The 14905-nt window shown below is 49.4% G+C and overlaps 1 protein-coding gene across 2 annotated transcripts in view; it reads right to left on the bottom strand.

The window, feature by feature from the left end:
- Nucleotides 1–508: 508 nt before the first annotated feature.
- The window catches only part of LOC133352676 (polypeptide N-acetylgalactosaminyltransferase 16-like), a 63955-nt gene continuing 49558 nt past the window's right edge, over nt 509–14905 (bottom strand). For both annotated transcript variants that reach the window (XM_061568471.1, XM_061568473.1), the window contains 5 exons: nt 13862–13954; nt 12228–12311; nt 11054–11201; nt 5971–6096; nt 509–4459 (listed from right to left, as the gene is read on the bottom strand). In XM_061568471.1, coding sequence (XP_061424455.1) covers nt 4319–4459; nt 5971–6096; nt 11054–11201; nt 12228–12311; nt 13862–13954 — 592 coding nt within the window. In that variant the 3' untranslated portion in view covers nt 509–4318. The remainder of the gene's footprint in view (nt 4460–5970; nt 6097–11053; nt 11202–12227; nt 12312–13861; nt 13955–14905) is intronic.

The raw sequence follows: 14905 nt of genomic DNA, 5'->3' as shown, positions 1-14905 counted from the left end.
CTGACTTGTGACAACGTGGCAACGGACGATGCGATCCAAGATATTTTGTACGGTGAATGTAGGTCAAACGCAAGTGGGGTCGGTAATTCTGCGCCAGCTACCATTTTCTTTTTAAGATGAGGCGAGATATTTGTGCAGATGCAGATTTTCAGAATTCTAGAATGTGAATAATTTTTGGAGGTAGAAAGATTTTAGTATTTTTCTTTTTACTTTAGGAGAATCGAATTAAGGATTTGTTGGGTGGGTGGAAGGTTAAAAAAAACGCAAAATTTTTACAATCTTAACATTAACCTGAAAAAAATCGATTGAACAAAAACGAATGAAAATGCCAATTAAAAGAATGCACAGAACTATGTGCAACAATTACAACAGTGAGAATGGAAATTGGGAGACTTATTGGATGGCAGCGATGGCGATGGCTGTGACAAACACGTGACCCGTGACGGTACCCCCACAAGCAAGTCCATCCGTAACACGAAAAAAAACACAGATTCTTGCCAAAGCTTCGTCACGTACACCACAATCAAGACGGTCGTTTAATCTTCGTCACACCGCGGCAGCAACACTACCCACGATCATCACAGCCCTTGTACATCCGACCACGTGGCGAATGCCTCGTAGTTGGTGTCTGTACGCGCGCACACAAGTCTGTGTGTGCCACTGGATTACTTTGGATTCTATTTCAATCTTTACAACCTGCGTAACAAAAAGCCTTTGGGATTGCTAACGAGGCGTTCCAAACGGTTCACGTAGCAGCAGACACACGAGGGCAGCTTATGTTGTCGGTGAAGGAGAGACTGACTCCTCTCCACTGTGGGTTTGTCAGTCGGGGTGGACAACCCTCCATTCTACTGCGGTCGAGATGGTCCTGTGGGTTCAGTAAATATGGGAGCAAAAATCACATCTTCACGAAAGGGAAAAACAACAAAACCTCGGGTGATTTTTGCTCCACCTTTCCAACTGGAGACTTAACTCTGCGAAAGATTGGAAGGAAAGGCGAACATCCATTTGCACGTGAATTGGACCAATTGACCCCGGCTTCAGGAGAGGCTCTGCCCTCTCTGTTCACGAAACACTGGGCTCCGGATTCATCCATAATTCCATTTAAAATTAAAATGTATTTTCTAAAATGCCGTTTGAAGTCATTTTGCACCAAATTCATCTCGACAGTTTTTTTGTTCCCAAACGGCCGCGTAGAATGGTTTGGGGAGCGCCTGTACTCGGATCACTCAGTAGGCTGGGGGGAATGCTGACGGCAAACTGGGACTGTCCGTAGTCGTCGTACCAGCGTCGGCATGCTCACGGACTGAGCTGAGCAGTCGGATTGCGTCCGTCTGTCCCGTCTCCAGCACGAGCACGTGCATGAGAGAGAGGCACTCCGCCCTCAATGAGCCGTGGAAGTCAACGGTGACTTGGCTCTGCTATGTAAACAATGATGTCCAAGGTGATGGCCGAAGTTTGGCGATTGGTGAACGACAATTGTGGCCAAATTGCGCACACGGGGATAATAGCGACACCATGGAAACTACGCTTAGAAGCCTCTCAACCGCTAATGCTCTGCACAGAGCGGTTCAGAGCCTGTCAAGCGTCATCTCGCAAATAAATAGCCGTCAGAAGTGTGCTGAGCCAATCGACGAATCAAACGTATTCTGCCCGATGGCGTTTCTGTGCAGGCATTGGCGAGACTGCCAACTCGTTACACTCCCCTAATCGAGGTTTTTGGGTTCGAACGCGTAAGTAAATGTGTCGTTCAACCCGCCACCACCCGACACAGCCAATTACTTCCACAATAGAGTCTGGTGGTGGCGGGTTTAACGACGCATTTATATTTACGCGTTCGAACCCTAAAAACCTCTTGTGGATAATATCGATCGCGAAAAGCCTGCGTGTTAAACTCGTTACACTTAAGAGCTCAATTTAATCGCGAGGGCGGAATTAGACACATTTGAACCCGAGGAGAACTAACTGCACCAGGCTGGCTCAGCGCTTTGCCAAAACTTATTGCGATTCCTCGGTGCCACGAAGCCACCACCTATTCCAGGGAATGTCCCTCATTTTTCTTGCGCCCGCTATTATTAAAGTGACGGCGACGACGTCATCAACATCGTCATCACATCGCAATTCTATTGCAATTCCACGAAACTGGTGTCCGTATAAAATTGTGCTGTTGGTATAAAACTGGAGGAGGGGGGGGGGGGTGTTTCCCATCACTGGCGTCGGTAAAATTGGAGTGTCGTAAAATGAGCCCTGCGAGTAACATTTCCGTTCTTCTCGTCTTTGAAAACCCGCACGCGAACTTCGACGCACGCCACCATCTATGTACAACACAACGTCCGAAAATCGCGAGCAAATTTTGCCGCGAGACGTAATTCTTCCAGTTTTTTTCTTTGTCACGCGCAACTCGACAAACGGAAAACAAAAGTGAAAACGGAAAACAAAAGTGAAAACGGACGCAACGCGCCACCACGTTCGCGTTGGCGTGAAACCACCTCGCAACGGAAGGAATCGCGTCTCGTCTATACTTCCATTGGAAACGGTGATAGTTCGCGAGCAAAAGCAGCATTTCCCACCGACGGTCGTACCATAATGTACTGACGGTATAAAGATTATTAAGTTGAAACCAACGATTTCAGCCCCGTTGTACTCTTGGTGTCTGGGCACGGAGCAAAGCCGACTTGTTATTTCACCAGGACTGGCTGGAGAAGAGATGCGCACCAGAGTGAATTTGTACTCCGGACGCAAAGGGGTACCTCGTACATTTCACATTCACAGACAGACGGCGTAGTCCGGCCGAACAGGCGCTGGCGTGCCCAACTTCGCGGTGGGAAGCTCACGCGTTCAAATCCTGGTTGGAAGTCGTCCCAGCCACGATCTCTGCAGCGCCTCCAAGGGAAGCGCCACTGTGGGAGAACCAGTAGGTTTGTTTTACGAATGTTCTGACCGTCTGCCATATGAATGTGGATCATCCACCGCAGCTTTAGATCCGCCGGTTGAGACGAACATCGGCCCGGTGCTTGTATGAGCAGGGTTACCACTTTAGCTCAGCTGTCATCTCGTCCAGGAACAACCCCTGGAAGTTGCCAGCTCTTACAGGGTACCCTCCTAAGGTGCATTTTACTACAAGCACCAGAATCCACTCGCATTTCACCAGCCATGCTGGTGCAGATTTATTCTGTGCCCGAGATGTTTCCAGTACAGGTTTTAGCAGCCGAGGAATGCGGACCAAACGCTCTGTCCCAATACCCTCTTCACAGAGACGCTCACCACCCAATGTCATTATACACGATGTTCGAGAATAACCCGCTTTCGCAATCGTGTTACAGAAGATAGTACCGGCAATCCCGTAATGCTACGCCAACTCACGATGTGAGTACCTGCTGATTGTGGGCCATCAACACAGTGGTGGTCGTGACAATAAACTGGCTCCCGCGACGGGAACGTGGACACCGTCGCCATTCGCTTTGGGCCCCCCCATGGAGACGAGTGTCGTCCCGTGCTCTCGCTCGGTCAGTCTCGTCCGAGTTTGGAGGCCGAGTAAAAACGCGGAAACGGAAAAAGCGGCGTCTCGCTAAAAATCGGCCAAAGCTCAAACGACTGAAATACGCCGGACGCCACCACGCGCCGGGCGCTTGGCCGCGTCTCCTGACGGGAGCCACCGACGGACAAAACGGTTCGACCGCTATCACAAACAAATAAACAATAATACTAAGAAGTGATTTATAAAATGTTCTGGGTCTCGGGGAGGGGGGAGTGTGATGCAATGCGAGGAATCGGAGGTGAGGGGTAAGGGTAAAAGTGGGGGGGGGGGGGGTGGTTAGGGATTGTCGCTGGAAATCGGTGAAAGGCGCAGGCGGACGGTGGGAGAGGAACAATCGTGGGAGAGAAACTCGGAGGGGGGGGGGGGGGGGTTGGATTTAGGAGGATTCCAGAATAAAGGTCAGAGGTCGTAGGAAAATTAACTAGAATAAAGGTTCAAGAGGTTAGAGGGGTGCGAGGTCAGCGAGTTGAGGAGTAAGTAAGTGACAGGTCAGGGAATGAAGTGTGAAGCGGTGACGGGTCAAGGAGTGAGGCATCTCGAGATCGCACACCAAGGACGGAGAGCTGTAGGGGTATGGAGTCAAGAGGTGGGAGGTCTGCGAGTGAGGTGTCAGGAGGTGAGGATTCGGGTAATGACACGAGAGGTGCGCGGTGAGATTAACAGGTCAAGGATTGAGGTATCGAGCGGTCAGAGTTCAGGGGGGGTAAGTCGGAGTGAAGAGCCAGAGGTGTTGAAGGAATCCTGCCGGAGCAGTGGCCATCGTGTAGGCCAGGCCGCCTCTTATCGCTCGCTGGGCTGCAGCTCCCACTGCTGAGCGGAGGAGTCGTGCTGGCACGTGGCCACGGAGACATCCATCCCCGTGGCGTCCAGGCAGAGGCGGGAGGCCATGTGACGCATCAGCCGTCCCCGGCGATGCCAGCGCTGGGCACGACAAAACAACGGATCCTTCGTCAGCCAAACGGGGGTGCCATGGTGGCGAGATGTTAACTACCTCGCCTGGTATACAGGAGGTCGTGGGTTCAATTCTGACCCGGACGCCTGTTGTGTATTTGGAATTTGCGTGTGTCTCTCATCATCATCAAGGTGGTGAGAAGTTAACTACCTCGCCTGGTCTACAGGAAGTTGTGGGTTCAATCCTGACCCTGACGATGCGGTATATTTGGAGTTGGCGTGTTTCCCACCCTGTGGTCACGTGGATTTTTCTCCGAGTCCTCTGGTTTTTTCCTCCAAATTTGTAATGCAAATGCATTTTAGAGTATTTGGCTGCTAAACATTTCCACATAATAAGCCACTTTGTTGAGCTATCATTTGTGGGCAGGTCACATCTGAAAAAGAACTATATAGCTCATTGGGCCTTACCTGGTAAAATAAACAAAGTTTAGTTTAGTTAGTTTCAAGTATTGTCTTAAGTTAATTTTGTTTAACAAAGGGTGAGAGCTCAAGAGACAGAGAGCGTCTCATTTGCAAGTGTCCCAGATGACTAAAAATGATAACAATCAAGCAAATATAATTCAGAGGAAAAACAACTAAATGAATATTACAGCAAAAGCCAAAATAATCTTTCAAAACAGTGCACAAACCGAGGTCGATATCAAATTAAATAGATTCCAAAGCAATAGTCGGGCTCGGACAAATTACATTTGACGAAAAGTAGGGTGTCGCCCAGTTAGTAAGCGCCTCTTAAACCTGGCGTACATCCTTTAGGCCAAGAGAATAAACTAATAGCATTAAAAAAACAAACGAGATGGGAAATACAATAGAGACCAAATAGAGGATAAACTCTTCATTCAAATTGTGATCTCAATTCATGAGAATCTATTGAACTGCGGGGGGAGTGTGGTGGATCGTTAGATATGTACAAACACGGGCACCACATACACAACTAAAAAGCGACCCCATATGTCCCCGTGCATCCGTGTGCGTGAGTCTGCACGTACCGGGCACATCACCGCATATCTCCGTATATGATATTACCAGACATTCCCACATCCTTCCATTGTCCCCTTGTGTTCCTGGGCATCCCTACCTGCCTCCTTTTGCATCTCCGTGTGTCCCCCTGCGTACCTTCCGATGTATCCTCGCATGCCGATGCGCATTCGCACGCATCCGTCTGGGCCTCCACGTGTTCCCAAATATCCCTGCCGAAGCGTTCCCACATGTCTCTGGTTGTCCCATTGCTCTCTCATGACCCCCGTGTCTCCCCGCGTGTGCCAATACCTCCTCATGTGTCCCCATGTGTGCCATCCCACACGTGCCTGCCCACGTATGTATGTTGAACTTCTTTCGCACCATACGTAGCCAACCGTGCTGATCAGTGGTGCGGGGGGTGGATAACTAAACGCAAAAAGCAGTTCTGTGTCTCCCCGTGTGTCCCCGCGTATCCCCGTGTCTCTCTGTGTGTGCGTCCGTCCCGTGTCCTCCCCTTGGCCCACCTGCTTGGCATCGCCACGGTTGCAGGGCAGGAGGGTGAGCGAGACGGGGCCACCCGGGGCTGGGGACACGAGCGCCAAGCAGCGCTGCTGCTGGCGCACCAGGTGCGACGGGGTCAGGCTCCACTCCTGGGGAGGAGGAGGAGACGACAGCACAAAGACAAAGATCCCCCGTGCAGCCTTTAAACAGACTGTTGGGGCAAGTGCTGTTAGCGAGCACCTACGAAGGCCGGAAAGGTACACGAGGGTCGTGGGTGGCCAGCACCATGCCCTGACCGCCTTTGTCCGCCCAGTAGCGATGCTTACACACCGCACCAGGCACTGATTTGAGGCTGAGTCGATCTAGGGGAGGACCAGGACCGGTTCAGAAAATCATCACTGGTGTTGGCCGTTAGCAGTAATCGAATTCGGGTCGCTAGGTTCATCGCGCATTGCGCTAACCACTGCACCACCACTCCCCATCACACACGCACACACACGCATGCACATGCAGTCACGTGTAAATATGCAAAGACATGCAGAAACATACACGTGCATAACACTGTGAACAAACATACAAGCACACAGACAAACACAAACATCCCACGTATATCTTCTTGGTTCTTTCGGTAAAGTCACGTAGAAGGGAAGTAATAAAATAATAAAAATAAAACATAATAAAACAATTCTCACGACGTTTCGGCCACAACGCAAGCAGCCGTCCTCAGGCGAAGAATGAAGCACCACCAAGCTTGGAGCGTATATTTAAGCTGGGTTAGAGGGGGGGAGGTGGGAAGAAGAGCGCCTAAACAAAATAATTTGCATATCAAGAGGAATTCAGCATATGGAAAATGCGTAGGAGGTGGGCGGGGGGGGTTCCAAATCAATACTATGCCCGTGCATTATGCAGGATTAGCAGCATCAAAGGGGGGGGGGGAGGGGGTAGCATTAACAAAGGAAAGGAATGTTAATAGTATGTAGCTGCAGTTACTAAACAACCACGTAAAAAACTAACGTATTAACTGCATAACAAACTAAAGTATAAACTACATAGCATCATCAGTATACTTACTATACTCTACAATAAGTTGAGTTACTAACAGTAAGTAATACATAAAAAACATTTTTCTACGTTGTAAAAAATTATATAATATGCTTCCATCTAAACTTTATTCTCTTACATCACACGCGTCTATACCGTACTATATACTGCCATAGGCAAACCCAACATTAAATTACATACTGTATTGCTATAAACCACCTTATACATTTTAATATAACACTATGTATTATTCTACCCACCCTAATGGGTAGAACATAAAATCCGTGATCTGGTACCGTCTGTAAAAGATGTGGTTCCAGACATACAGTACCCTGGTGTCTACAAACTAAGTTGCCTCTGTGGTAGCAGTTACATTGGGGAAACCAAACGACATGTCTCGGACCGCATCCGTGAACATAAAGCTGACCTGAAACACGGTAGGACAAACACCTCAGCCGTGGCAGATCACTGTTACAACTCAGTGGGCTCACATGACATTGACTTCTCCAAGACAGAGGTTCTCTGCAAGCCATCTGGCTATCATGAGAGATTCGTTCATGAGGCGATCCACATATACAAACACAGAGACAATTTTAACCGAGAAGATGGATTCTGGCTTAGCAATCACTGGAAGGACGTAATAAACCATTTTGATCACCATTAGGGTGGGTATAATAATACATAGTGTTATATTAAAATGTATAAGGTATAGGGTGGTTTATAGCAATACAGTATGTAATTTAATGTTGGGTTTGCCTATGGCAGTATATAGTACGGTATAGACGCGTGTGATGTAAGAGAATAAAGTTTAGATGGAAGCATCTATATATATAAAATCGTTCATGTCTGTCTGTCTGTGTGTGTGTGTGTGGACTTTGGCCCATACGCACTTTCATTGGACGGCGGTTGCCCCTGGCAACGGCTAGCCACGCCTTCGCCGCTTTCATTGGACCTGGCAACGGCTAGCCACGCCTTCGCCAAGGGCTGCAGTTTCATTGGACGGCGGTTGCCCCTGCCAACGGCTAGCCACGCCTTCGCCACTTTCATAAGCTCCGTATTTAATTAAATAATAGCCATTACACAGTATTGTTGGAGCGCTAGGGGGGGGGGGGGGGGAAGGAACGCCACCCGTACCCTGCCTCTTCCAAGCCGACAATTTTAGGCGAGGCCGCAGGCTTTGCACGCTACTAGGCCTCGACACCCACCACGCCACTCTGAGGTAAATTCATCAAAGTTTTTCCTACTCTTCACTACACCCCCACCACAATGTGTGCTATTAATATTACTTTTAAACCCAACGCGCCAACAATCGATTACTTTAATGTTCACTGTACAAATACTCATTAAGCTGGGTGAGCGTACTGCCAGTCTATCATGTACACTGTAGCCTGCTTATTAAGCTCGGTGAGCGTACTGCCACTCTATCATGTACACTCTAGCCTGCTTATGAAGCTGAGTGCGTGTACTGGCAGTCTATAATGTGGACTCTTGCCTGGTTATTATAATCGATTCTTTATATGTTCTTTGTACAAACAGTCATTAAGCTGCTTGAGCGACCCCAGTTCGATTCCAACTCACGCCCACCACCGCTGACGATTATTTGAAACGGACCTGGCCCTCCCCTAGGTCCACTCAGCCTCAAAAGCGTAACTGCTGTCGTGTGTGAACATCGTCACTGGGGAGACAAAGGCGGCGGGGCATCGTGGATCCAAGTCCCGGGCGAAGCCGGGTCATGTGTATGTGTGTTTGTGTTTATGTGTATGTCTGTGTGTCTCTATGTATGTGTGTATGTATGTGTATGTATGTGTTTGTGTGTATGTGTGTGTGTATGTATGTGGGTTTTTTTATGTCTTTATGTGTATGTCTGCGTGTCTCTATGTATGTGTGTATGTACGTGTGTGCATGTGTTTGTGTGTATGTATGTGTGTGTCTATGTATGTGTGTGTAAGTGTGTTAATGTATGTGTGTTATGTGTCTGTCTGTGTCTGCATGTATGTGTGTGTGTATTGTGTATGTGTTTGTGTGCATGTATGTGTGTGTTTGTGTGTATGTGTATGTCTGTGTGTATGTGTTTGTGTGTATGTGTGTGTATGTATGTGGTGGGGAGCGGTAGTGTAGCGGTTAGCGCCCTGCGCTATGAATCTGGCGACCCGGGTTCGATTCCCGCTCACGGCTAACACCAGTGACGATTATCTGAACCGGTCCTGGGCCTCCCCTAGGTCGACTCAGCCTTAAATGAGTACCTGGTGCGGTGTGTAAACATCGCCACTAGGGAGACAAAGGCGGTCGGGCGTGGTGTTGGCCACCCACCCCCTCGTGTACCGTTCCGGCCTTCATAGGTGCTCGCTAACAGCACTTGCCCCTACAGTCTGTTAAGGCTATACGGGGGATCTTTGTCTTTGTATGTATGTGTGTGTATGTGTTTGTATGTGTTTGTGTGTACAAACACATACAAACACCATGCCCAGCCACCTTTGTCTCCCCAGTGCTGAAGTGTTGCATACTGTAGTGACGTAGAATGAGTCACTGCAGCGCATAGCGCTGGGGACTGGTAGACAACGGGATTGGGGGTAGCAGCTTGTTCTACCAGTGGGACACGTGGGCGAAGCCCGGAGCCTTCTGGGGGATCCAGAGGGGGGCGGAGCCTGGCCACGCTGGGGAGGATAAAGACGAGCTCCGACTCGCAGTCGGGGCTGCTGCCATCGGGAGTGGAACTCGTCATGCCATCGTCGTCATGGTCTTCGCCTCTTCGAGCTGTGGGTCTGGAAGCGTGTTGGCTGTCCTGACCTGGTATGTAGTTATCCCCTATGGCTGTGAAGGCCGGAATAAACAAGAGAGAGTGCCTCCTACAAGTGTCTCTGAATTAGTACACTCCAATACCACACCGGGTACTCATTTATGGCTGAGTCGAACTAGAGGAGGCCGAGGACCGGTTCTGATATCACTCGCCACTGACGTTCTGTGTCAGGGAATCAAACTCAGATGGCCAGGTTCGTGACGCAGTGCCCTCACCGCTGTGCCGCCGCTCAGCCAACATGCACATCAACGCGCGCACATGCAGACACGCACAATGGCACACAAATACGGGTATGCACGTGCACACATGTGCACGCAAGCACGCACAACACGCACGGTGCACGAAACATGCACACACGGCGACGTCCAGGCACACAAGAACACGTACGCACACACACACGAGTACAGGTGGCTTGTGTGCTGAGATGTGTAGATACGCCACAATGACGGTTCCCAACATTCTTGGACCTGCGGCCGACTGCCAGCATCAATAACACATTTGGGGACCGCTGTGCAGAAATATTTTTTGTTTAATTAAAATGTCTCAAAAAAATTCTGCAGAATCCGCAACAGTTCCACGGACGAATTCCCATGGCTGACCACAGGTTTGGAACCATTGCACAAGAGACTGGTGGGCTTGCAGGCAGTTAGCCAAGCAAGTCGATAGATGTATATTAAACAAAACATTAAATTTGACCAGGTAAGGCCCATTGAGCTGTGTAGCTCTTTTTCAGAAGCGACCTGGCCACAAATGATAGCTCAACGAAGTGGCTTATCAGATGGAAATGTATTGCAGTCAAATACTCTGCATCGCATGTTTCTACGTGTGGAGGGTATAAACCGGAGGACCCGGAGAAAAATCCACACCACCACGGGGAGCACATGCCGACTCCAAATATACACGCGTCAGGGTTGGGATGAAACCCATGACCTGTATACCAGGCCAGGTAGTTAACATCTCGACCACCGTGTATGTGGGCAGATAGCCAGGCAGACAGGCAGTTAGATATGTAGGCAGTTGGGCATGTGGGCTGGTGCAGAGTTGGGCAAGAGGGTCAGTTTGTGTGCTGGCATGCGGGTCGCATTTTAAGCAGGTCGAGTGATCAATACAGGAACAACGCTGACAAGATTTTTCGATTTAATGCTTTCGTGACTGCAGGGATTCATCTTCTTGGTTCTTTCGGTAAAGTCACGTGACTTTACCGAAAGAACCAAGAAGATGAACGCTGACGGGCCAATTGCCCACGATCCAATGAAGCGTGGAGGAACCTGTGTGACAGCCGAGACGCCCTTCTGCCCGATGCAGTGGCCCATTGCCACGGCAGGCTGTCTCTCTGCCATCGTCGTGGCGACGGTTTCCAGGCAACGGTCACCCTGACGTAGCACCCCGGTCACCGTCTGCACCTCCACGGGAGTCCTGGAGGTGGAGACGCCACATGCATGTCACGTGACAGACTGTTGGGGAACGTGCTGTTCGCGAGCACCAATTGACGTTGGTATGGCACGAGAGGGGCTGGTGTGGTGAGCAGCGCCTTGTATCAGAAGAGCTCTTTAATCAATGCACTGCTGGATGATGGCCTCCCGTATCACCCTTTCATTACTAACGCAGTAATCTGTAATTACGGCGGAAGCACACAAGTACAGCACAATTCTAGATTTGAAGCTTTCGTGATTGCAAGGATTCATACTCTTAGGTTTTTTCGGTAAAGTCACGTAGGAAAAAAAAAAATTCTGCCGAGAGAATTTTAATTGTATTTTTTTTACCTACGTGACTTTACCCAAAAAACCTAAGAGTATGTACAGCACAATGCTGGATTTTTGCAGCACTGCCTTCTCTGCTGCCCATCACATAGCCCCATCCAAACACATTCCAGGCTCATTACCTGCTTAGCTGCCAGACATGTACGAGCCCGGAAGCATTCTGGGTGATCTGGTCACGGGCCGTCGCGTATGTGCGGCGTTCGTGTGTGCGTACGTGAGGCATGCATGTTGGTACATCTGCCGGTTATCTCAGCCAGTCAACCCATGTCAGCTGGGTCTGTTCCGTGATCTTCTGGACATGACTGGACATCTGTGAAAAAAGAGCTTCACAGCTCATCGGATTTCTCCGGAATAAATAACGATTCTGATTCTGAAAGATTTCTGCCAGCGAGCCTTTGACACTTCACGCGGCATCAAAGTGGACCTGGCATGCACCTAGCCACTGGAGCTATGCACTTTTCAGTCATCTAGGTTGAAACCTAATTTCTTTAAAGCCGATGTTTGTGTTTAGTTTGTTGTCCTTCACCCAACACCTCCGTTTAGCACGGTTGGCTACGTACGGCGCGAAAGAAGTTCAATATACATACTTAGGGGAGAGAGTATTTGGCCCACTGCCCCAGCTTAGTTGGGACTTTACGACAGCGGGGGTGAAAGTTTATATGAGTGGGGAGACGGTGCTTACTTGAGCTCTGGATAAACATTGTCCAGGTACCAGCGGAAGGGCTTGCACTGCAGACGCGTGCGCAGATCCACGCGGCTCTGGATGCTGCGGCGGTTCACAACGGAGATGCCAACGCAGCGGCAGCGGGAGGGAGAGAGACACGGAGAGCGAGAGTGGAGGGTGCAGCCAAAGCGAAGTTAGGACGAGATCAAATCAATGTTACTGACCACGGTCACTTTGTTAATTAGCGGAAACAAGTCAAAGTGGTTTCTGCTTAATAACAGGGTTTTTCCCCTTTTTTCTGGTAACAAAACTGAAACCTTTTTACAAGGATTCATGTCTGCGTTAACCACAATACTTGCAGTCGAAATGCAAACAAAAACACACTATGATAATATATGCATTGTCCTTGAAACTGATTGGTCCACACCAAAGCCGTAAAGTCACGTAGGTAAAAAATAAAATAATAATAAATGAAAATAAGTTATTTAATTGATGTATTTTCATTTATTATTATTTTACTTTTTACCTACGTGACTTTACCGAAAAAACCTAAGAGTATAAATCCTTGCAGTCACAAAAGCCTCAAATCTAGGATCAGACTTTCCCCCGTCGTGGGAATGAGGACATTTCCAACCGCTGGCTCAGGGATGCCAACCGAGATGGGCACTGCCCCAGGCTCGGTGAATCGGGTAGATTGTGAACAACAGCCATATCAGACATTAGTCAATCTAATCGGCATAATCATCGGTTCACTGCCGCTCAAAGGCTCACTTCTACAAAGCGTGTGGTGAAGTTAGGCGATTCTGCCATCTGTGTTAAGTATTGGACCGGGAACTCGCTCCACTTGAGAATTGAATTCAATCACAAGCAACTGAAATACCGCCCCCGTCACGTGCCACGTGCCTGTGCAGGCATTTGTGCGAACCCACTGTCGGGTGACTGCCGCCCCCCATCCGCGTGGATCGTGTGGGTTACTTGACCCTTCTTCGCCGCGTTCGTCAGCGCGAGGTTGTAGACATTGGAGTGAAATAGTACAGCACAACAATGAATGTTGGCTGCACCGCCCTCTGATGATAACACAGCCCCACTGCAGCAGCAGCAGCCTACAACAGCCATATCATGGGACCTCCTTTGCCAGTACCAAAATATGAGAATAGGTTCTCCCCTTTTTTCTGGCAACAAAGACAATGCATATATTATCAGAGTATTTATTTGTTTGCATTCTGACCACAAGCATTGTGGTTACTGCAGTGACATGATTCCTTGCAAAAGGTTCCAGTTTGGTGTTTGAACATCTTAAAACCTGTTTTGTTGCCAGAAAAAAGGGGAAAACCTATTCTCATACAACAGCCATGTTATACGAGGTGGTCACCCACCACTGACCAGGCTAAAACCTGCTTAGCTCCTGAAATCTGAAATATTCCCCCACCACGTGAATTTGGAATTTCCTCCTACGGCGGACAGGGCCGCCAGGGGAGACCACCGCTGTGCTCACCGCTTGAATGGCCGCAGTGGGGAGCCGCGAGCAACGTTGGCGGCTCCCTGCTGCGCGCGATTCGGGCGCAAGCATGACGAGGGGTCGGGGGTGGGGGGGAGGGGGCAGCACAGCGGAGGGCCCGACGGTGCGACGGGCCGTGGCGTGGCATACGCACTCGCCGTACGGCTTGTACTTTGCGGCGGGGCGAGCCTCGTAGTAGAACTTCTTGAACTCATCCATCCACACCTCGGCCGTGCGCCGCGTGTTCCTGGGGAAGGCAGGGGATGCGCACGCACGGGGAGAGAGCCCACCATGACAGTAATACAAATGCAAATGATGATTATTACTCCCGTGGTCCGCACGGCTGGGTCGCTATGGACCCACTGCTGCATTGCCGCCATTCTCCGGACAACCGCGCATCCCGGCGGCTTTGGGAGCTTCACAAAACTGTGCTAAGCGCAGTTTTGCTTCTCCAGCCGCCGGTCACAGCACACCAGCATAACGGAAAGATGAACAAAGGTGAAAACAATTCTAAATAGACTAAGAGAGCACGGGCTGGGCAGATGGAGTGGTGGCGGTGGTGGTGGTAGTATGACACACCGCACGCGAGCCGTCTGGCCTACCAAAACCCCCACACTCTGGTGTTGTGCGTGTACCAAGTTGTCTAATGGTGTCAAGATGATGAACAAACAAAAATGGCAACTGCAAGAATGTAGTTGGACGGGAGGTGAGGCAAAGAGGAGAACGACTGTGACGAGAGGTGAGGCGACTGGTAGAGATGACCCAAGACAGACGACGCACGCCTAGAATGGATCGGGGAAATAATACCAAACATCAACTATTTTTATACTTACGTGATTTTACCGAAAAAACCAAAGAGTATGGATCCTTGCAGTCACGAAAACATTCAAATCTAGAATTTATTTTTTATTTTACCAGGTAAGGCCCACTGAGCTATACTGTATAGATATTTTTCAGAAGCAACCTAGCTATCACAAATGATTGCTCAACGAAGTGGCTTAACACGTGGAATTGTCTAGCAACCAAATATCCTAAACTCGTGACATTGATTCTAAACGTGGAGGGAAAACTGCAGGAGCCAGACAAAAATCCACCGAACCACGGGGACAGAGATACACGCAAACTCCAACTATACAGCAGCAGGCGTCAGGGTCAGAATCGAACCCACGACCTCCTGCATACCAGGCGAGGTGGTTAA

The sequence above is a fragment of the Lethenteron reissneri genome, chromosome 41 (genome assembly GCF_015708825.2).
Source record: "Lethenteron reissneri isolate LAM-NWPU_2019-01 chromosome 41, ASM1570882v1, whole genome shotgun sequence".
In the NCBI taxonomy this organism is placed as follows: domain Eukaryota; kingdom Metazoa; phylum Chordata; class Hyperoartia; order Petromyzontiformes; family Petromyzontidae; genus Lethenteron; species Lethenteron reissneri.
This window is presented reverse-complemented; position numbering and strand designations above follow the sequence as displayed.